General features: G+C 39.9%; 1 protein-coding gene across 2 annotated transcripts in view; it reads right to left on the reverse strand.

Annotated features, from left to right (window-relative positions):
* Positions 1-1,715: 1,715 nt before the first annotated feature.
* Positions 1,716-23,432, reverse strand: part of NAA15 (N-alpha-acetyltransferase 15, NatA auxiliary subunit) — an 86,195-nt gene continuing 64,478 nt past the window's right edge. The window contains exons 15-20 of one of the 2 annotated variants that reach the window (XM_075543771.1): positions 20,806-20,999; positions 16,934-17,042; positions 14,374-14,472; positions 12,360-12,503; positions 11,322-11,419; positions 1,716-4,524 (exon numbers count right to left, since the gene is read on the reverse strand). In XM_075543771.1, the coding sequence (XP_075399886.1) occupies positions 4,324-4,524; positions 11,322-11,419; positions 12,360-12,503; positions 14,374-14,472; positions 16,934-17,042; positions 20,806-20,999 (845 nt within the window). In that variant the 3' untranslated portion in view covers positions 1,716-4,323. Of the gene's footprint in view, positions 4,525-11,321; positions 11,420-12,359; positions 12,507-14,373; positions 14,473-16,933; positions 17,043-20,805; positions 21,000-23,432 lie in introns of both variants that reach the window. The other variant, XM_075543770.1, reaches the window with a different exon arrangement.

Here is a 23,432-nt window from a genome sequence, read left to right on the forward strand (position 1 = left end):
ATTAGCAGCTGAACACTTAGACTGTGTCCATCAGGGATGGGGGCCCGTGAAGCCAGCACACAGGCAATTAAATATGCACAGTAATGCGATTATTGAAAGTCATGGGGGTCCAGAAGATATTCCCATGATTCCTTTGCTTCTGATCTAATTGATAAAGGGTGTCATCTGCAGTGCTTAGTTCAAGCATTAGATTCAACCAGCAAGTGCAGACATTTTCACATTATCTTGTCCACCATATTGATCCGTCACAATCACCACTCCCACAGCCTGGTTAGGAAGAACTATACCACTCGTTGACACTAACCTGAACCCTAAGCTAGAGAAAGAGAGGCCCAATTAAAAGCATTTAAGAACCACAGCATCATCTTAAAAATACCCAAGTAGGAACTTTAGTTTTGCTACAAGCAGGCTTGAAAGTCAGTGAGTGGTCCATTTGTGGCACACAGAACGCTGTCCTGAAGAGCACTGAGGATGTACATTTTTAAGCTTGTCTGTAGTTGACAAATTAGTAATACAAGTTTACCAAAAGTATCATCTTTTTCTTCTAGTCTCTTCAAAAGCAATTGGATGAACTTAGAAAAAACTTGAGACCTTTTTGGTTTTAAAAATCATTTTACTGGGGGCTCTTACCCCCCCTTTTTTTAAACCAACACCTGCTTCTTCTATTTTTATGTCCTCATACAAGGAAGGCAATGTGCTGATGGAGGGGCAGTGTTGAGCAGTGTAATCCCCTTGTGCTATATTGGAGTGAGCATTCTTAGTCTTGCACACTAGCGCCTAATAGGTCATATAGTGAAAGATAATGGTATAATTCAATAAAAATAACCTTTAAAAACCTTTTACTGCCACAAGTCATGATTATAAAAATTAGAAGCAAACTTTTAAGGTTTCCATTTCCAAGAGTGCAAAATGTAGCCATTCTGGGAAACTGCCTTTGAGTGTGAGTTTGGCATAGTTTTGATCAGTGCTTCTCAACCTTCCTAGTGCTGGACCCTTCAATACAGTTCCTCATGTTGTGGTGACCCCCAACCATAAAATTATTTTCGCTGCTACTTATAACTGTAATTTTGCTACTGTTAGGAATTTGGCGACCCCTGTGAAAAGGTCGTTTGTCACCCCCCCCAAGGGGGGTCGCGACCCACAGGTGAGAACCGCTGGTTTAGCGGGTAAGCGCACAAGTCAAGGTATCTCGTCTGTAATTTAAAAGTTGCGCATGAGTTTGAAATGGAAGACAGCCTTCTTTCCAATTGAAGACCACTTTGTGCAATTCGTTTACTAACATGCTGGTAATTCTCTGAGCACGTACATTATCTTTTACAGAAGTCCAACACACCTCACTTTCCACCTTCTCCCAAATAAATGCCCCACATGGCAAGAGAAATCACCCTAGAAACTGTACAGGTGACTTCCTGGAACTGACCCAAATCTACCTGAATCAGGACCCCACCTTCCTGGTCTCTTCCAAGCATAGCTCTAACAGCAGTGAACAAGACCAGACGTGCAAGCTATGCTGTGAAAACAAGGGCCTGGGAACTCCGGAGGAAGGGCAGCCACTAAGTTACTCTCAGTCACGCTAGTGGAGCTCACGCTTTATTCTTAAGCATATTATACAGCAAAATGTCTAAACCTTATGACTCAGCCAACCAAGTAAACTGAGTAAACTAACCTAGTCAGATTTTTGTTTTTAAATGAGAAATGACAAGAGTAGTTGAATATAAAGAAAAACAAAGAGAACTTTACTTTCCTATGTTAATTAATACAGGTCAAGGGACCCTTTCTTCTCAAAAGGGCCGAAAACACCAGTTCTCAGCAAGGAACATTAAGGCACTTGTTTAGATTACAACAGCACTCCATTTCTTTCCACGTTGTTTCTCTAACCCTGTCCCCCCCCCTTATCCCACCCCACCAAAGGCATTTGAAATTAATAGAATGAAAGAGGCAAATGTGAGATGATCCAGTTAATTCTACTCAGAGCAACAGAGTACAGTACAATGGTTTAGAGGGGTGATGTCTGGACATAAAATGCAGTCAAGGTCCTTTTGACACCAGACAATGTATCCACTATCAAGTAAACCTGAAAGAAAATAAAAGATTTATTCAATAGTTCCAGTAAAATTGGGTGGGAATACAATATACATGTTAGGAATTTAGCTCCTCAGAATGGCATCAGCTTCAAGAGTTCCGAGGACTCATGAATATTCATTCTAAGACAATCTACATCATTTGAACATTGTCAAGACAAATATAGGAATTTCGTTTCCATATACAGTAGAGTTACACCATCATTCACACCCCACCCCCGTTCTATGGCTGGCGCCTCCTCCAAACGCGCCTCAGTGGCAGAGGTAGCACTGGTGTTCTTTCGCAACAGTGAGAACGCCAGGTGCCACTCTTAGGAGAAGTTGAAAAAAGTTTGTTCGCTTTATTTATTTATTTATTTTTTTTGCCATCTGTAAAGATGTTCCTGAGACAGGGCCAGTTAATAAAATTTAACAGAGCACTGGAGTTGTTTGTATGTCTCCTATCACTCACTTGTTAGACTGGGGAGTAGACTACAGTCATGTACTATGAAAGGTTGGGTTTTAGCACAACTCCTCGGTCAGTAAAAGGATGAAATATCCTGAAAACTCCCCTTTTATACTTCCTATAAACTAACAGTACCGCAAAAAAGGTCAGTTATATATACAAGCGATTCACTTTTATGTAGGTGTCTTATTTGTTCAGATCTTGCAAATTCAATGAGAATATTGAGCCCAAGGCTGGTTCTCAGCATACGGGTTTTAAATGGTAAGGCTCATTTTCTCAATCAAAATAGCAGTTTTTTCTGCTGTCCTGTCAAAGAATGCATTACATTCGTTGTACCTGCCACCATCCTGGCCCTCACCAAAGCCTTAATCCCTCAGGAGCAGGACTGCGAGTCCATCATGGGATTTCCGACACCCGCAGTTAGCCCATCTGTACTACCAGTCACGATGCTTCAGTGGGTGAACTTATAACACATTACACTGCCTCTGGTTTACAGCTGTTTCCACCGATGTATTCTCACAGAAGCCCAACACAGATTCGTTGAAATATTCACACAACTGTTTTTCAAAACAATTTATTGCATCGTATTTGGTACCTTATGTTTGACAACAAAAAGGAAATTACAACTGTAACTGCAGGGGGAAAAAAAGCTGGTCTGTTATTGAAAAAGAAAAAAAAATCTTGGGCCCTTTAAAAATTACAAAGTCTTGGGCTTGCCTGAAACAACTGAGCAAGAAATATATTCTTAGAAATGTAGGGCTTCAAGTATTACAAACCTGTGACACTGTGGAAAAATCCCAGAGGTATCTAAACTGCAGCACTTGTTTCTGCATATCGTGAACAAGGCCTGCTGAGGTTCTTAACTAGGAGTCTCTTGATCAGTCAGAGAATGGTAGCCAGGAGTTCTGTTCTTAACTTCAAGCCGTGGTAGGTTTGTTTTCACTCGGGGGTGAAAATTCATGCTTGCTAATTAGTTGGTGCCACATCACAGTGCATTTGGTTCTTGCATTACAGTTTTAACAAGTTTGGCCAAAACAATGCTGAAAGGTTGGCATTGTGATTTTATTTCTTCAAGTTTTAGTGAAAACTGAGATTGTTCCAACTGGTTCCTTCAGTTAAAAACTGTGGTACAAGAACACCAAACTGATCATGTACAGTCAATTTTGGAAAGACAACAAGCATATGAAACACCCTCTAGGTTTCTTAGTTCTTCTGCTTTCTATCTCTATGTCCCTGTTACTACAACAGCAGTCAGTCTCTGTTGTAGGTTTCTCTGCAAATAGTGATTCACGTTGAGTACTTCCTATGGTCAGAATCAATCCCGTAACAAAATCAGTCAGATGCTAAAGCCCCAACAACTCTTTGTGCTCAGTGAAAGAATCCAGTGCTGAAACAGCGTTTATGCTGTCTGAGATATAGCAAAATCTCACAAGACAAATTTAAAGTAATATTTCCGCCACACACCTGCTTTGTTAGCTGTAACAGCCTCCAGATTTCATATAAATTAGCTTAAAAACATGGATGGGCATGTAGGAATAGGATAAGGTATCTTTTTTTTTAACCTCTCAATTTTAGCAGCTTTTAATTTTTTTTAAGAAACTGAACCTATATCCTGTAATATGTTAGATATTTTATATATACTTTTTCAGCAGGATAAAAAAAGTAAAACACTATTTGAAGGCAGAACATTTACTCCTCTCATTCTGTGTAAGTTAGAGCAATGCAGCAGGTGCGTGACAAAAATATTATACACTAGATATGGTCCAAAGTCATTCCATTTGCTTGTTTTAATGATGTTCAGATTTCATTGGCCAGTTCTTCAGTTTCTGCAGAACTATCTCCATTAACTGTGATCTTCATATCTTCTTCATAACCAGGAGGCATGAAAGCCAAAGCGTAAGGGAAAAGCTTATGACAATGTGCTCTATAAACGTCAGCAGCTTCTGTACAGTCTCCTAGGCTACCATCACTCAAGGCTTCTAACACCTCCATGCATGTCTAAAGAAAGAAAAAACATCATGTTAGAACTTTTCTCGAAGAAGCTTTTACGGAAAATTTATTAGACACTTCAGTAAGACCCTTCAACTTTCAAAATAAGAGGTGAATACATATCTTTAAGGAAAACAAAAGCACTTTGTTCATGCGGAAAAACCACTATCTTTAAATTTTATCTGCTACAAACTTTTTGAAGCACCCCCTCCCACCCCAGTATATCCTATGAGAATGTTCTTGAAAGTTACTGTAGTGGTTTCTTTCTTCAGAAGAGCAGGGTATATACAAAAGGGTTGTCATGGGAACGGTACGGGAAGGGTTCACCGAGAGCACAGCCCCTGGAGCTAGCACCTCCTTAGATCTGGAAACCTTGACTCAGTAAGTCCCAGGCCAAGAATATAAATGTCAAATGTTACAATGACTGCCTTTTAATATTTTCTGAGGCCCAAAGCAGGTCAGCAAGCATTACTATTTACAACCTTTTATTGAAATTAAAAGAAAATCCTAAGCAGCAAAGTGTCTAGATAGAAAAGGGTATATCACACAATACTCCTCTGGTTCCTTGACGCTTCCTCATCCCCCATTATCATGACCCTAGAACTGCCTTTCACTGCAGGCTAGACCAGAGCCCATGCACAGATATGGATAAGACATAAGATTTCATGACATTAAACTTAGGAAGAGAAATGGGAACAGCGGTACCAGAAGGGCAGGGGGAAGGTGGAGAGAGGAAGGGAGGACGACTGAACCGATTGGGATGATCAACATATAACCCGCCCCCTGGGGGGTGGGAAGGGACCACAACAGAGACAGAGGGGCAAGGGAGACAGTGGTCAGTGTAAGATATGAATGACGATGGCAACAAATGTACAAGTGTGCTTGACACAATGGATCTATGCATGGATTGTGATAAAAGTTATACGAGCCCCTAATAAAATGACTTTTTAAAAAGATATGAAAGTAACTTATAATTTATCAATGGGCCACAGGGGGTGGGGGGAGGAAAGGGAAGAAAAAAAGAGGAGCTGACACCAGGGCTCAATAGAAAATAAATGCTAAGGAAATGATGGCAACGTGTACAAAATGTGCTTGCTATAATTGATGTGTGGATTGTTATAAAAGCTGTAAGAGCCCTCAATAAAATGGTTTTATTTAAAGGGGGTGGTGGTGGTATAGAAGAAGGTATGAAATTCAAAAGTTTGTGGAAAAACGGAATTTCAAGATAATGGAATTTTTCCACAAAATTTTCAAAGCTCCCTTGTATCCAAGGAAGATTAAATGGGCAATTCCTTCACTGAAAACCCCCAAGAGATGTGACTGAACTATGCAATGTTACGGTATCTGTAATACCTCTCAATAAAATGATATAAACATATAGAAAACAAAACTCAAGAGGTCTGCTTCTTCTAATTTAAATGAGTCATGTTGACTTTTATTTTCTTTATATTATTTTCACTTGGGAGATGTTTAGCTTCTAGAAACACACCCTGTCAACTTTGCCTAGTCTAGAAAGGTATTTAAATAATCCAGGTTTGATCTAAACAATGTATAAGTTAGAAACTAGCAAGTCATAACTTTTCTTTTGAAAAACCATGTCCCTGATTTGCTATTAAGTAAGTATATTAAAGGAAGAAATAGATACAGCTATCAAGAAACTACCAACAAAAAGCTCCCAGACCAGATGGCTTCACAGGAGAATTCTACTAAGCATTCACAGAAGAGCTGACACTGATCCTCTACAAAGTATTCCACAGCATAGCAAAGGGCGACAAATTCCCAAACTCATTCTATGAAGCCAGTAGAACTTTGATACCCAAAAAGGGCAAAACCCCCACAAGAATAGAGAACTACACGCCAATATCTCTAATGAACATAGAAGCAAAAGTCCTTAACAAATTATTGGCCAACAGAATATAAAAGTATATTAAACATATCATCCACCATGATCAAGTGGGATTCATTCCAGAGATGCAGGGGTGGCTTAACATCCAAAAATCCATCAATATTATACACCACACGAATAAGAAAAAGTATAAGAATCACCATAATAATGATAGACGCAGAAAAAGCATTTGACAACATCCAACACTCATTCCTAATTAAGACTCTCAAGAAGATAGGAATGGAAAGAGAATTCCTCAAGTTAATACAAGCTATCTATGAAAAGCCAACAGCCAACATCACAGTTAATAGACAAAAGCCCAAAACAATCCCACTGAAGGGGACCAGACAAGGATGACCCTAGTCCCCAGAGTTCTATTCAACATCGTACTGGAGGTCCTAGCTAACAACACAAAACAGTGGAAGGACATTAAAGGTATCCAACTGGGAGAGGAGGAGGTAAAACTATCACTATTTGCAGATGACGTGATTCTATAAATCCCCAAAGCTCCACAACTGGAGTACTGACAGTGATAGAGGAACATGGAAGCATGGCAGGATACACGATCAACAAACAGAAATCTATTGGTTTGCTATATACATTGGACAAGGCCATGGAAGAGGATCAAGAAGGGAGTACTCTTCACAATAGTCAAGAACACATTGAAATAGCTAGGGATATATTTAACAACAATAACAAAAGACTTATACAAGGAAAACTATAGGACCCTCCTACAGGAAACCAAAAGCACCCTCCACAAATGGAAGAATATCCCATGTTCGTGGATTGGAAGACTCACTATAGTAGAGATGTCAAAGACATCAATCTTACCCAAGGCACTGTATAAGTTTAATGCTATCCCAATTCAAATACCAACAACCTTCTTCAGAGAATTGGAAAAACTGAACACCAATTTCATATGGAGAGAGAAGAAGCCCAGAATTAGCAGAAGACAAAGTCAGAAGGCTCGCTTGACCTGACTTTGACACCTACTACATAGCCACCGTGGTTAAAACAGTGTGGTGCTGGTATAATGACAGATACTCAGACAAATGGAAAAGAACAGAAAACCCAGAAATAAACCACCAGCATATAGACAACTGATTTTCAATAAGGGCCTAAAAAGCATCAAGTGGGAGGGGGATGGTGCTGGAATCAATGGATATCCACCTGTAAAAAAAAATGAAACAAGATGTTTACCTCACCCCATGCACATGAACAAACTCACGGTGGATCACAGACCTAGAAGTAAAACCCCAAACTATCAGGACCATCAGTGAAGGAATCGGGACAAACCTATGAACCTTGGCCCAGGGATTACATAGGCTAACTGTAATAGGGAAGGATACATAGACAGGTGAACCTGAAGTTGACAAGTGGGATGTACTAAAGATAAAACACTTGTGTGCATCAAAGGCTTCACCAGGAGGGTAACGAGAACCCACAGACTAAGAGAGGACTTTTAGCAATGACACAACAGACAAACAAACTATTACTAAAATCTATAATACCCTCCTAGCCTGCAAAATAGAATAGCTTAACAGCCCCCCCCTCCCCGAGGAACTGGACAAAAGACATGAAAAGAAATGTCACTAGGGAGGAGACTCGAATGGCCAACAAACATGAGAAAATGCCATCAAAGAAATGCAAATTAAAACAAGTATAAGATACCATCCATGACCACGGAGGATAGCCCAAATCGGAAAACCAGAGAGCAACAAATGTTGGAGGGGATGTGGCGAGATAGGAACTCTCCTCCATTGCTGGTGGTCGTGTAGATAGTACAGCCTCTGTGGAAAGTGATCTGGCAAAATTTAAAGCAAATGGAAATCGTGCTACCTTATGACCTACCTAGCTATCCCTCTACCGGGCACATACCCAGAATGCGTAAGAAATAAACCACGGCCAGCCGTTTGCGTGGTACAATTCACAATGCAAAGAATTGGAAACAACCTAAATTTCTATCAATAAATGAGCGGATTAGAAAACTCTGAAGAAAAAAAGAGAAAGAAAACTCTGGCACATACACACAAGGGAGTACTACACATCACTAAAAAACACTGATGATCACAAGAAGCACGTCGTTTCATGGGAAGAGTTGAAGGAAATTATGCTCAGTGAAGTCAGCCAATCACAAAAGGACATGTACAACTTGAGTCCCCTGAGGTAAGTATAATCAGCACAATAGCCACTTATCTCACACTAAACAGGTTAAAGTAAAGGCAGTCAGGTGGAGGTCAGACCAAACCCACGGCGCCACATGTTATTCCAATACAAAGAAGAGGAGGGGGGAAAGAGGGAGGGAAGCCAGGAGATGACAGCATGGGGGACCAGGCCCTAACTCACCAGGGGGAAGAGTGCCGATTATGTCTCCACAGAATTTGGAGTGTGCACACAGACTCCACCATGGCGCACCAAACCGTGAGGGCAATAACCACGTGGAGATATGCATGAAGAGACTGGGCTGCAGGCTCAGCCCCAATCCGAGCCACACTGAGGCACTCCCTAAAAGTCTGTGCAACACAGAACAACACTAAACCTACAGGTTCATGAGAGGGGCCAACGTGCCATACACACAAGGAAGCAAACCAAGAAGGCAAAAGAGAAAGGGATGGTCTAGACCTCAAATCGACACACCAAGCCCTAAGGATGACATCCTTGCACTGAGCTGCTAGGGCAGAGAGGACTGTACAGCTGACAACAGCTCAAAACGAGTTAGTCTGGTTTTGGACCCCCACAGAGAGGCAAAACAAGAAGGGAACACAACAGATCAGCAATGGGAGCAAAGCAAAGCCACAAAGCCATAAACAACCCCCAAACTAGACTTCAGGCTAGAAGGGACAGCTCCCGGAATTCCCACAGGAACAGTGAGGAGATAGATAGTCATAAAGGTCAGCAGACAGACCTGGAATTATGTTGGGTTTTTTCCTTTCACTCTTTTATTTTCCTGTTGTTTGGTCTAGGTTATTGTTGGTTTCCCTACTTATATTAGATAGGCATGGGGAAAAAAAAGATAGGCATGGGAAACAAGTTGGAGGAAGGTGCAATGGGGGCAATGGTCCCTGAGGGAGTTGGGGGAGAAGGAGGCAGGGGGAGTGAGAGGGTGAGAAAACAACACCATAGACAGGGGGACAACTAGGGCATTAAAATCAACAACGAGGAAGGCATATAGCTCCTAGGGGTGTTGGAGAAGCAGGAATTAGCTGAGTGGAATTACTAAGAGGTGGAAGTAGGGTGAGCGTGATGGTGGGGCAGGAAGAAGGTAAGAGGAAACAGCGGAGCGATCTAGGAAGCAAAACTATGAATAGAGGTATAAGCGTAGGTGTGTACATATGTAAATACATTAATTCATAAAAATAGAGGTATTGGCCTATGTACATCTATTTATATGGCAATACACTGAGGTAATGGACAGACTTCGGGCCTCTGCTCATACCCTCCCTCAATGCAAAAACACTCGGTCCTAACAAATTGACATTCTGTGATGTTCTCTCTCCCAGCACAATTGCTGAAGTCAAAATAGGTGTATAAGCAAATGTAATGAAGGCCGATGGTGCCCGGCTATTAAAAGATATAGCGTCTGAGGTCTTAAAGGCCTGAAGTGAAAAACGCAGCCATCCAGCAGAAAACAACAAGCAGCCCACACGGAAGAAGCACACCAGTCTGTGCAATTTTGAGGTGTCAATGGGATGGAATAACAGGCATCAGAAGACCCGTAACAAACAAGCAAAAACATATTGTTGAGAACAAGAGGGAATGGAGCAGGGACCCAAAGCCCACCTGCAGACAATAGAACACTCCCCACAGAGGTGTCACAGGGAAAGGATGAGTCAACCAGGACACAGTAAAGCACCAATGAAACACACAATATTCCTCTGGTTCCTTGAGGCTTCCTCACTCCCACCATCCAGACCCCTGTGCTGCCTCTCTTACTTCAGGGTAGACCGGAACATGTACACAGGTGTAGATAAGAGGTCACAGCTCACAACACATGGAATTCAGGAACAGGAATGGGAATAGCTATACCAAGAGGCTGATAAGGAAGATTACCTGAAGGCACTACCTGGGCACCTGAAGCCCTTTGAGACCCTGCTGTCCCAGAACAAAGGTGGTCAAACCATTTCCTTTGCCAACTACAACCTGGTGGACCTGCTGCTGATCCACTAGGTGTTGGCCCCCAGCTGAATGGACGCCTTCCTCCTGCTCTCAGCGCCCGGCCCAAGCTCAAGACTTTCCTGGCCTCTCATGAGTACATCAATGGCAATGGGAGAAACAGTGAGGGCCTTGGGAGCCTTGGGTGGGTGTGGGGGCCGCCTGCCTGCCTTTCCTGACCCATCACCAACCACTGCTCTTAAGAAGCTTCCTGTTAGAAGTGACCCCTATCAAAGAGGGCAGAACTGTCCCACCGAGTTTCTGAGGCTGTCAATCTTTAAGGAAACCAACTGCCTCATTTTTCTCCCTTGGGGGAGCTGGTGAGTTTCAACCACTGAATTTTCAGTTTTGCACCTGAGTATTTAACCTGTGGTGCCCCTGGGCTCCGTTCTTCTCCCTTTCCTGGAGCAATAAAAGTTGTCTGAAAAGTTGATAAAAAAATAGAAGAGAAAATAAAAAGAAATGGCAATTCTAAAATACATCCGAATCCTCACTGAGACCACTTCTTACTCAGACAAATACAAATATGAATTAAGATAACTATGGAATGTATGGGTTTTGGTAAAAGCACGGAAACAACTTATTTTGAGTAGCCGATATCAAACTAGTTAACAACGGTCAGACATACAAATAAGGTAAGTTCCTGATTCAGATTCATAAGGATTTGAAGTAACAAGAAGTTACCTTGCCTTGGTGAGAATTATCTTGTTGAAAACAGAAAGAGCAGGCAGGTAAACTCAGAGCGAGATTATGGGGGGAAAAAAGTTACCTGGAGGTTTCTGTTATCAAGGGATTCATCAAGTGTTGTTGCCAACTCTACAGCTCTCTTCTGACTTGAAGAATCTAAATAATACACCATTTTGGCAGCTAATGGGGGGTGGGGAGGGAAAGAAACTTATTTTATTTCAAAGCCAGTATCTTACCCTCTATCTCTCCAAATTCAAATCGCAAAGTACATATGCACACTTGGCACAATGCTTGGTTAACATGGAAGCAATCATTTGAGAAATTTACTTTTTGTTAATCAAGAGTTGTAGGTAGATCAGAAATAGTCTCACTGTTCAATATAAAAATGTATAGAGGAACGATGCATAATTACCGAAAAATGAAACGCTCCACATAGTCTAACAATATCTTTATTATGTGGTGGAGGCCATGAATAATTTTCTTTCTAGAATGAGCATTATAATTTGGGATGAGGAAAGTACTTTACTAGCTATAAGGGGGGAAATATGAGCAAAAAGGTAGAATGAAAAATTTCACATGGGTCAAACACTAAGTAGGCTTCTCAGAAAGTTGTTTAAAAGGATGGTGCCATAAAGTCCTATTTCAGCTCAATGTACTTGAATTTCTCACTGACTATGAGGCGTTTTCAGGTGTTTAGCACTGTCACGTTTGATAAGTACATAACGTAAAATATAAAAAAGATGACAGCAACATCCAGGTGAATTTCAACGGCATATTCATGGGAGAAGAATTCATCTTTATTGTATGCAACTTCATATAGCTAAAGTCAGTAAATTCATTTCCCCTCACTCACTTCTCTAGAAGGCCAAACCAGGGAAACGACTGACCTTAATTCACAGTAATAATTTTGTCTAAAAAATTTGTAAGAAGCAAACTATCTGTTGTAGCGTTGCTATGAGTCCGAATTCACTCAATGACAGTGAGCTTTTAAAAAATAAAATGTGACATATACATATTTCTTCTTTCAAATTAAAACATGCATGAACTTGTCACTGATTCATTAAACGAAAGCCTACATTTATTTTAGTTTACTAAGATAAAGGTAAAATACCGTGATTACCTGATAATCTGTGTGGCAATGAATCAGAATTCCTTTTCAGAAACGTTTCATTAAAGTTCTTTGGATTCGTTGCTCCAAAAAGACGATTCATTTCTTGTTTTAATACTGTTCTCACGGCATCAGGTAAATCTTTACTTTCACACACTGCTGAGTAATTAAAGACAACTTCTCGTTAGATACAATGCTGTCAGCTTTCAAATATGTACTTACTGAGACTAATGAACAGCAAGGCCTAGAGAAAACCAACCGACGAATCCACCTTTGAAAAATGAAAACCATATAAATTTAAGGAGTAAGTGTCAGGAAAAAAAAGCTAGCATTTGTTTAAAAGGCATCCAATAATACTCCAGTGACACCATTCATTTCCAGAAAGAAACAACGTACGAAGAGATTTGGTTCACAGCCTACTACGAAGAGATTTGGTTCACAGCCTACTAAGCCCCTGGGGCTGTGTCTCCTCTAAAAGTCTACATGGCAGGAGCTTAAAGAAGGTCACACGATTCCATTTCCTTTACTTGTCCCATTTCACTTTATATTAAATAAGGTACACAATATTAAGAGGAAAAAAAAAGGTTTGACTTTACAGCTTTTGACACCCATGGAACACAAAGTTTGCTGAGGCCAACATTTCAACTTAAAATTGAAAATGCTGTATTATGTGAGACCTCAATGTCTGTAGGTATCACATTAATGGAAATTCTATAATCTCTTGGACTTTAGGTGGCTTCTTCATTCATTCAAAGTTGATACAGACTCAAAGCAACTCTATAATATAGACAGGCTAAAACTGCCCCTGTGTGGTTCCGAGACTTTAACTCTACACAGAAGTAGTAAGCCCCATCTTTCTCCTGTGTAACCGCTGGTGGTTTTGAAAACTGTTGACCTTGCACTTAGCAGACCAATGTGTAACCACTATGCCACTGGGGCTCCTTGATTATGGAGGCACTTAATTTTGAAAAGAAAACTGTAGGAGAAAGGAAAATATACAAGACTTGTGCTCCTAATGCTGGCTTCATTACTAAGATACAAATTAGCTATGTTTTCTTAAACAGTAATTTTACCTTTTAAGGACCCAGCATTCTCAATTATAAAATAATTATAACACCTTGACTTTTTTATGTTCTAAGACTCAACATCGCATAAAAATTAACTTATGGATAGACAAGAGAAAAGTGGGTGAAGGGAGACATCAGATAGTGTAAGATATGACAAAATAATAATTTATAAATTATCACAGGTTCATAAGGGAGGGGGAGCGGGAAGGGAGGGAGGGGAAAATAAGGAGCTGATACCAAGGGCTCAAGTAGAAAGCAAATGTTTTGAGAATGATGATGACATATGTACAAATGGGCTTGACACAATGGATATATGTAAGGATTGCGATAAGAGTTGTATGAGCTCCCAATAAAGTGATTTTAAAAATTAATTTATAGATTAAAAAAATCATTTTATTGGGGCTCATACAGTTCTTATCACAATCCATGCATCTATCCATTGTGTTGAGCTAATTTATAGATTTGATTATCAAATGTTCAAAAAGCACAGGCAATTGTTTTAAACTTTTTAACCTATCCTCCATAACATAAAACTATTTCAGATGTAAATAATTATGCTAAATAAACATTCATATCCACTCAGTTATTTAAGAATGGTAAATATAAAGATATGAATCTAAAAACACATAAGTGAGATAGTCAATCTCAAAGACCTTTTTGTCACTTAAAAACCTTAAGAAATTTTAAGCATATTGAAATATGATTCAAACTTCAATTACATAAACATTTTTTGACTCAGAAAAAGTAGATTTCTCAATTACCTTAACTGAACCATTCCACAACAAAGTCAAATAACATTTCTAGCAATAAAATAAAGAACCTAAGCACAAGGAAAGATATCCCTGGTGTTCCCTCTGCTAACTTAATGATGAACAGCTTTAAAACAATTAACGACAAACTTGAGCACATCACGTATACAGTCACTATCAATGAGTAACGCAATGTAAAACAAGACATACCAGTGCTAAAGAGGCGAATCATACACTCATGAAGCCAGGGATGACTAGGATCAATAGCAAATGCCCTCTTTACTGATTGCAGCATCAAAAGGAACTTTTCTACAAAAAAGGGAAAGATTGTAATCATTTGATACAATAACCCATTTTGTTTCCTAACCTCATCATATAAATAATTTCCACTTCCTCTCCATTACTTACAAAATCCCACGATGTATGCTTCAAACTACTTCTATTCTATCTGGCGACATGAAAAATGATTTATTTCCCGTCTACTTACCTGTTCCTTTCCAGTCAATTCCTGGATGTTCTTCCCCTACGAAGTGACGTGCTGACCAAGGTTAGGCTCTCAGTCGGTTTAAACCTTTTCTATGCTGTCTGCCACCTTCCCCAAACTTTAGAAGTACATCCACATGATGAACAAAAATTGGTATCTGAATAGTCTTTGCACTTCAAAAGTTTATGAATACTTATTAAAGAGGTGAATTGTTAAGTGAAGTTTGAGAGCATTACTGTACTAGCTAATAAACTTTGCTTTTCAAATTAGAATGGATCATTGTAAAAAACAGAAAGTACAGTAGAAAATAGATATCTTTCCAAACAATAAAACAGTAAAAAATATTTGAACCACTCAAAATTCTACCAAGAGGCAAAGTGTTATCTTTTGAGCTGTTTCTTCACAACCACTTTTCAATTTATACACATTAAATAATAGCCTAACCTAAAATGATACCATAACTATTTTAGGACCTTGTTTTGCAACATAGTAAGCTTTTCCCAACATTATTTGATAAACCTAATTCTTAATGGACACTCAGAGAGGGGTACCACTTTATTTGAATCAGTTATTTATACTGTTTTATGTAACCATCTTCTATTTGGTCTAACTAGTTTGTCATCTAATATGTTACCACCTCAATTACATCCACTCAATACTGTAAAATCTGATCCGTTGACCATGAACCATTTTCAACTCAGAGACCTACAATGTGTGTATAGTGCAACAGAGCAAAATGTTGTCCAGTGCTGTGAAATCTTCATGATGGTTGGCATGTTACTAGCATATATACCGTATATACTTGAGTATAAGCCGAGTTTTTCAGCACAAAGAAATGTGCTGAAAAACTGGGGTTCGGCTTATACACGGGTCAGTGGTACCCCAGCGAGGTATAACATTTTGCTTCCCCCACCCCCGAGGTAACAGACGCCCATTATCTTGCAGGTGATTGCCTTTTCTCCGCTGTTCAGCTGTTCATTCAAAGCCCCGCTGACACTGCAGGGCTTTGAATGTTTGTTTACTCACATCTGACCAATCAGAGCCGACCTATGATGTGTATCTTTGAATAAGCCTTTTAAAGAGCACGTGCGAAGGATGTGGCATGAATGGATGTCATCTGGTCAAGCCCGACTAACAAAAGGTGGAAATCTCATGAAGCCTGACCTAGAGCTAATAGCAAAGTGCACTCGAGATGCATGGGAAGACATTCCAGAAGACATGGTGCGACGTGCCTTCCAGAAATGTAGTATTAGTAATGCTATGGATGGCAGTGAAGACTGCGCTTTGTATGAAAATGACAGCAGTGATGGTGATGATGGCGATCTCAGTGAGGACAGCGTCTATGATGACCTCACACCAGCTGAAGCTCTGCATTGGGATATGGATGATGATGAGGAATCCAGTTTTGAAGGATTTTAACTCTTTACATTTTAGCTTGGTTGCTGATTGAGCTCAGGGGATAGCACTCTTAAGGTATCATTGTTGATACCTTATTGTTTTTGTTGAACCTATTTTCCACTTACTGTGCTAGTTTACTGTTAAATGACTTGTCCTTTTATTTATGTTTTTTATTTAAAACAAATATTTAAATACTTTACCCCACTGATGTCTCAATTTTTAGTAATTTTATTTTCATTTGTTTTGATTATTGAAACTCACCAATAGCCTCTGCATTTCACACCCTAGGCTTAGACTTGAGTCAATCAGTTTTTCTGGTTTCCCAGGTAATAATTACGTACCTCGGCTTATACTCGGGTTGGCTTATATTTGAGTATATATGGTATATCATATTCTATACCCAACAATCAAAATCCTTCAAAAGATCTTTTCTCTGGCTCCAAGCAATGGGAACAATTCCAGCATAATTTATATACACACACGTCTTCTTAACTGAGGCCCACCTCCCAAAGCCCTCTGTGCAACTTTAGAAATCGGACCTTCCTTCAAAATACAGTTCAAAGACCGCCTTTTTAATCTTTATAACAACAGAAAGTAAACATTTATTTAATGCTTCCTTTGTGCCAGGAACCATTCTAAGCTATACATAAATTAATGAGTTTTGTCAACCCACTCACCAGTTATAAAAGCCTTGATTGACTATTTCCATAATTGAATTTGGACCTTAAATCCTACTTTTAAAGCACATCTGTAATAGATTTTCATTTCCTCGAATAAAGAACCATATCTTTATAGCCATTAAAACATTTGTTCAGAGCAGACATTTCTGAGAAGCCGCTACACTGGCATTTGACCCCAAAATAGGGTCACTACGCTCTAATTGCCTACCTTTCCTAAAGTAAATCTCAAAGGCAAAAAGATGAGTTTCTATCTTGTTCTTCACCAAGTTCTTCAATGGTGTTAAAAATTTAATAGCTTCTTCCAGTGGAGTTTCCACCTAACACAAGAGAAATTATAAAAATAGAAGTAAGACTTGGGAGGGAGTGTGATGTTACTCTATTACATTTTTCCCATTAATCGTTTACCAGCCACCCATAAATACACTGTCATATTGTAACGTTTTCTAACCTAAAGGATAGGGACCTTAAAGTCCAGAATCTTTCACTGGCCTTTTAACCACAGAGATCAATGGTCCAGTAAACAAGGAAGAACAAAAAATAACACCAGGGGAAAAAAGAAAAGAGGAGAAACAAGGAAGACGCAAGGGGAAAGAAGGGTTAAGAGGAAGACGAGGTAGAAAGGAGGCTGTATAGAACATGGCAGAATAAGTGAACAGCTCATAAATTCAAATCAAGTGACAGGAAGTCAGCTGTTCAAAACAGTGCACTATCAACCCAGTCTTGCTTCTAACTCAAATTCAACAAAAATGCATTACTTATTAAATGTTAAACTAAAGATGAGATGACATTAGAAAAGTTGTAATCCATAGAAATTTGCTCCAACTGATCCTTTAGTTATACATGACATTAATTATAAACATATTTGTAACCATTACAAGGCAGATACAATGTTTACCACGTAACTGTTACACTCCTGGACAGAGCACTGAGACAAACGTGACTGCTATTGGAAGGGGCATACTAGAGCCAACTGGTCAAAGAGACAGGAGAGCGTATATATAGTGAGTCGTCGCTTCTTGGCCTTTTGACTAAGATCAAGTGTCGATAGAGTCAAGGGACTTTTCAAACAAAGCAGTCAGAAGTGCCTTCCTCAGTCAGTATTTTGTTCTGAACTCCACCACCCTGACTATAGATAACCAGAGCTGGCCCACAAGCAATCATTACAGGCTGTACACAAAAATCCCCAAAGCCTGTAAGATGCTCAAATACAAGAACTCTGCTCTATGGAAGCAAACTCACTACCATCAAATCAATGCTCACTCATAGCGACCTTACAGAACAGGGTAGATCTCTCCCTGTGAGTTCCTGAGGCTGTCTTTTTATAACCAGTAATCATTTTATTAGGGGGCTCTTATGATCTTATATCAATCCATCGTTCAATTATGGTCAGCACACTTGTACAGATGTTGCCACCATCATTTCCAAAGCATTTTCTTTCTACTTCAGCCCTTGGCATCAGCTCCTCTTTTAACTCAGCCTCCCAGCCTTGTGAATCCTTGATCAATTATCTATTGTTACTTCATATCTCAGTCTGTTGCCTCTCTTCACCTATATTTCTATTATTCGTTCCCCATAGGACGGGGGCATTATATATCCAACCATGCAATCATCCTCCCCACCGCCCCTTTACCGTTACTTGTCCTGGAATCCATGTGTTGAGAGTTCTTATCTATACCAATGTGTGTACTCCAGTCTAGCTGGATTTGTAAGGTAGAATTAGATCATAATAGTGGTGGGGAGGAAGCATTAAAGAACTAGAGGAATATTGTGTTTTGTCAGTGCTGTACTGCCTCCTGGTTGAATTGTCCCTTCCTTACGACCCTTCTGTGAAGGGATGTCTATTTGTCTACAGATAGGCTTTGGTTCTCCACTCCGACACCCCCCCCCCCCCGCTAATTTGCATCAATATAATTGCTTGGCTTGGGTCTTTTTATACCTGATACCTGCTGATCCTGTCGACAACTCAAGATCACACAGGTTGGTTTGCTTCTTCCGTGTAGGGTTCAATGCGTCCTTGCTACATGGCTGCAAGCCTTTAAGACCCCAGACACTCTATCTTTTGGTAGCTGGGCACCATCATCTTTCTTGACATTTGTTTATGCACCCATTTTGTCTTCGGGAAGGAGTATCAAAGAGTGCCAGATTATTAGAAAAAAGTGTTCTATTGTTTAGGAAGGCCTTGAGTAGAGGTCCAAAGTCTGTCTGCCACCTTAATACTTAACAAATAAATATATATACTGACCTATATCCCTATCATCGCAAATTAATATATTTACGTATATGCATCCCTATACCTATACAAACAGCTTTTGCCTCCTAGTTCTTTCCTCTGTTTTCTTTCTTCTTCCTCCTGTCCCACTATCTTGCTCACCCTCCATTCGGCTCTCAGTAATTCCTCTCGGTTACATTGTGCTTTATCAAACTCCACTAGGCATAATATGCCCTTTTCATCATCAATTTTAACTCTCTTGCTGTTTCCTTGTCCCTGGGTTTGTTGGCTCCCTGCTCCCCTTCCCCACCCCCTCCTCTCCCATGGCCCCTGGGAACCACAAGTCCCATTGTTTTCTCCTTGGGATTGTTTATCCATCTTATACAGATAGACATGGAACGAAAGAAAAAAAAAAAGCAAAACAAAAAGCTTATAAATAGCACCACGTCTGTCTGCTGACCCTTAAGAATGTTTTCCAATCGGATCTGATGAGGTGACGAGGATACGTCTTTATGAAAGCACATCTTTCTCCTGGACAGTTACTGGTGGCTTCAAACTGCTGAACTTAGCTAGTAGTCTAAAACATAATCCGCTGCAGCACCAGGATATTAAACTCTCCTAGATGGGTCCTAACAATCCAAAGAGAACCTCCTTTTAAGAGCTACAATACAAGGCAAGAAGAGTTACAAAGAACTCTACCAAAGGTGGTCAGGAGCTACAGGAAGGCAAATAGTGTGATGGTAGCAGGCAGGCATGATGGTGGTAAAGAAATACAGAAGGCATAATGACAGAAGCCTGATAGTTGTCATCGTGCTGAATGACTGCAATCCTCTATGAGATCAACAAGGTCAATATATATATATACACACACACACATATAATTTTTTTTCCCTTTGCCACTCAAATAAACTCTAAATACTAAAACTAGTACTCCTGTTCCTTGGGGCACACCATGCTTTATCTTTATGAAAGGGTGCCCATATGTCCTTCAGAAAATCATTTCTTATGGCAATGTGCCATGTCTGTGTTATAATTTCTCTCAGTTATAAAGCAGTTGAGCATGTAGTTTTGAATTTTCACTTACTAATAAGGCTAAAGAACTCTAGGGCCATATGATTAACCATATTGCTTTTATGAAATAAATTCTTCAAGTATCTACAGCTGGAACACAAAGCCGTGAAGGACCTGAAGAAAGCACGTAGGACTGTTATTAACAAGCTCAAAGTAGGCTAGCTACGAAAATTTACACGTGATATTTTAATGACCAGCTCTGCCTATGAGCCTGTAAAGTCCCATTTTATCAATGAAGAAGCAAGCAGAAGTTAAACGTATCCATCCAAGGTTATGTGACTAAAGTGCCAGGACTAAGATCTAGATTCAGGTCAACATGATGCAAATGCCAAACCTTGAATAACAATGACTTGAATGACAAACTTTTCCCACTCCAGGTAGTTCAATCGACAAGCTATTCAAGTATGAAGACCCACACCCATTAGCGTGCTGGTTTTCTTTGGTCTCAGTGGTAATATGTACTATACACAGTGCTGTAGCATGGAATGTGCTGACATTATGCTCAGATGCTCAGTACCTGATATTCAAAGATGAGGTTTAGAAAGATATTGTAATAAAAGGGGGGATTTTTAAAAAGAGGTATTTGGCTACATCCGAATCGACGAACAAAAAGAAGTGCTGGTTAAAAAACCAAATACCTAAGTGCTGGCATGGAGCTCGGTCAAGTGAGAGGCTGCCGTGTATACCCGACCACTAGGATGCCTCTGGAACAGGGCACTGTTCGGTTCTCATTATATCCTTCAAACAAGACAGTGGTAAGGCTGCTGACTCAATTGTTGCTAAACACTACCAGTAAATACCTTGGCCAACTTCTCAGGGATAAGTTCTTCTTTTGGACCTCCAATTTCCTCATCGTCATCATCCTTCTTCTTCTTCTGGTTTCTCTGTTGCTTTTCTTTTTCTGCATTTTTTTTCTCCTCTTCTAATTGGGCTTTCTTTTGAGCTCTTCTCTGTTTATTACGTAGTTTCTTTAGCTCTTTATCAGACATGTTTGCTGCAGGCAATAAGCAATAATGAAATTATAAGCAGGTTAATCAGATTAGTAAGTATAAGAGCACTATTATTTAATATCATACTACCCCCCCCTTTTAAAGAGATGGTAGGAACACACACGACTAGATGTGTTTAGCCTTTCAATGGTTCCACATTAGAAAACAAAGTAATCTCCTCAGACTATTTTTTAATCCAAGTGGGATATAGACATAAAATGTATCCACGGCAAAGCGCTCATGTTCCTCCAGCAATATCAAATTACTTATAATTCTATAACTTCAATCTACTGTTTCTTATCTCTATAGCGCTGGACTTATGTTTTCCAGAACCTGGCAAACACTTAACCATTCTCCTCTCTGAATTAGCACTATGTCATATATTTTGCTGGACACAAATATTTTCTCTATTGCTTTAACTGTTGAGCTCCTTGTTGGAAGAGACCTGTCTTACTCATTGTTATATTCTTAGGTAGGGCCTAACCCCGTGCTGAAATATACAGAAAAAAAAACTCATATATTTAAGGAATAAGAAAATTAATACATGATGAGACGTAACAATATCCCTTATGCCACAAACTGGGATGTATCAAAACAGACTGGAAATCACTGATAAAGCAAATAATCCATATTGTTCCACTTCAAGCACTATTTTTAAACGCTACATGTTCAGTGAGTATTAGGATAATTCATTTTAATATTGAGAAACATAAAAGAGTCAAATTACCACTGTTTCAGTCCACAAATTCTTCTCTTCAAAAGGTTATGCCTCAGTAAAAGCAACTCTTTTCAAAGAAAGAATAGGTGACATCCAAGATCAGGGCATGAAGGCACCGTAGAGCCCGCCTGGGGAGCCCTGGTGGCAGAGCACATTACGCACTGGGCTGCTAACTCCGAAGTCAGCAGTCGAAACCGACCAGCCACTCTGCGAGAGTGAGGCTTTCTGCTCCTGTGAGGATGGACAGCATTTGAAACCCCAAGGGGTAGTTCCACCCGGTCCTAAAAGGTCACTATCAACTCAATGGCAGTTGGATATTTGGTAGATTCCTACTTGCTTCTTTTGAGGAAGTTGGCTGCCATGTTGTGAGGAAACTCAAGCAACTCTATGGGAAAGACCCTGTGGACGGAAACCTCTGGCCACGATCAAGAGGCATCTTGGAAACAGAGTCCAGGTCACTTCGTCAGCTGTCCCCAACTACAACCTCATGACAGACACTTTGCTTTCAGAATTACTAGCTAAGCAACTTTTGAATTTTTGGTCCACAGAAATTGCAAGATAATAAACATTTAGTATTTAGAGCCAAGTGTTTCTTTAGTATTTTGTTATGCAGCAATGAACTTTGGCACATGAATTGGGAATACAGTTGAAAAACATCTACAATGTTGGAGCTGCTTTGAAATCAGGGAGGGGCAAAGGCGGACAGACTCTTAAGGAGCGCTCTAGTCAACACTGAAACAGCTTCAGATTGTCAGTGAAAATGCAGGAGGCTGCAGATGATGTACATGCCATTTACATATAATGAGAAAAGTCCAGCAACCATTATAAAACACATCAGATGAACCGGGGCTCCAGGGAAGGAAAGGTGACGCAATGTGTTGACGGTAGTACTACCTGACTAGGCTTGCTGCTCACGAAGATGCAAGAGAAAAGTAACGTCAAGGAAGGGACGTGATGATTTTGAAAATTCTCAATCTCTCCAGGCCTGGCTAACGAACAAAGATCAAATCCCGGGCATTGCCAGGATACATGCCGAGATAAAGCTAAGGGTTAAGCTTTTTGGATTTTAATAAGATTTATAAAAGACATAGAATGTCTGGAAGAGAATTACATGAACAGAAATACTGCCAATTTAGATGGGAAGAAATAGACAATACAAAATAAAAACAGACCTTCGGACCCCTCAAAATTTTACTGGCAAGAAACAAGCTGAAAAAGGTCTCTAATTGCAAACAAATGCAAGTTATAAGGAAAAATTATTCAGAATGTAGACCCAAAACTTCAAGGGTCATAGAGAATCACTCCTTAATCATGCTTAGATCTTCAATCCTAATCAAAGAACTGCTAACTGGTAATCAATTGGACGTGAGAGTTGATTGCATGCTAAGCAAAAAGTAAGTCAGAGTATCAGGCATCATCAAACAAAAATCATGTCATTATGAATGAGGGGGAGAGTGCGGAGTAGGGACCCAAAGCCCATTTGTAGGCCACTGGAGATCCCCTTACAGAAGGGTCTTGGGGGGTTGATGAGCCAGTCAGGGTGCAGTGTAGCAACGATGAAACATACAATTTTCCAATAGTTCCTAAATGCTTCTTCCCCACCCAGTATCATGATCCCAATTCTACCTTACAAATTTGGCTAGACCAGAGCATGTACACTGGTACAGATAGGAATTGGAAACACAGAGAATCCAGGGCAGATGATCCCTTCAGGACCAGT

The sequence above is a fragment of the Tenrec ecaudatus genome, chromosome 3 (genome assembly GCF_050624435.1).
Source record: "Tenrec ecaudatus isolate mTenEca1 chromosome 3, mTenEca1.hap1, whole genome shotgun sequence".
NCBI lineage: Eukaryota > Metazoa > Chordata > Mammalia > Afrosoricida > Tenrecidae > Tenrec > Tenrec ecaudatus.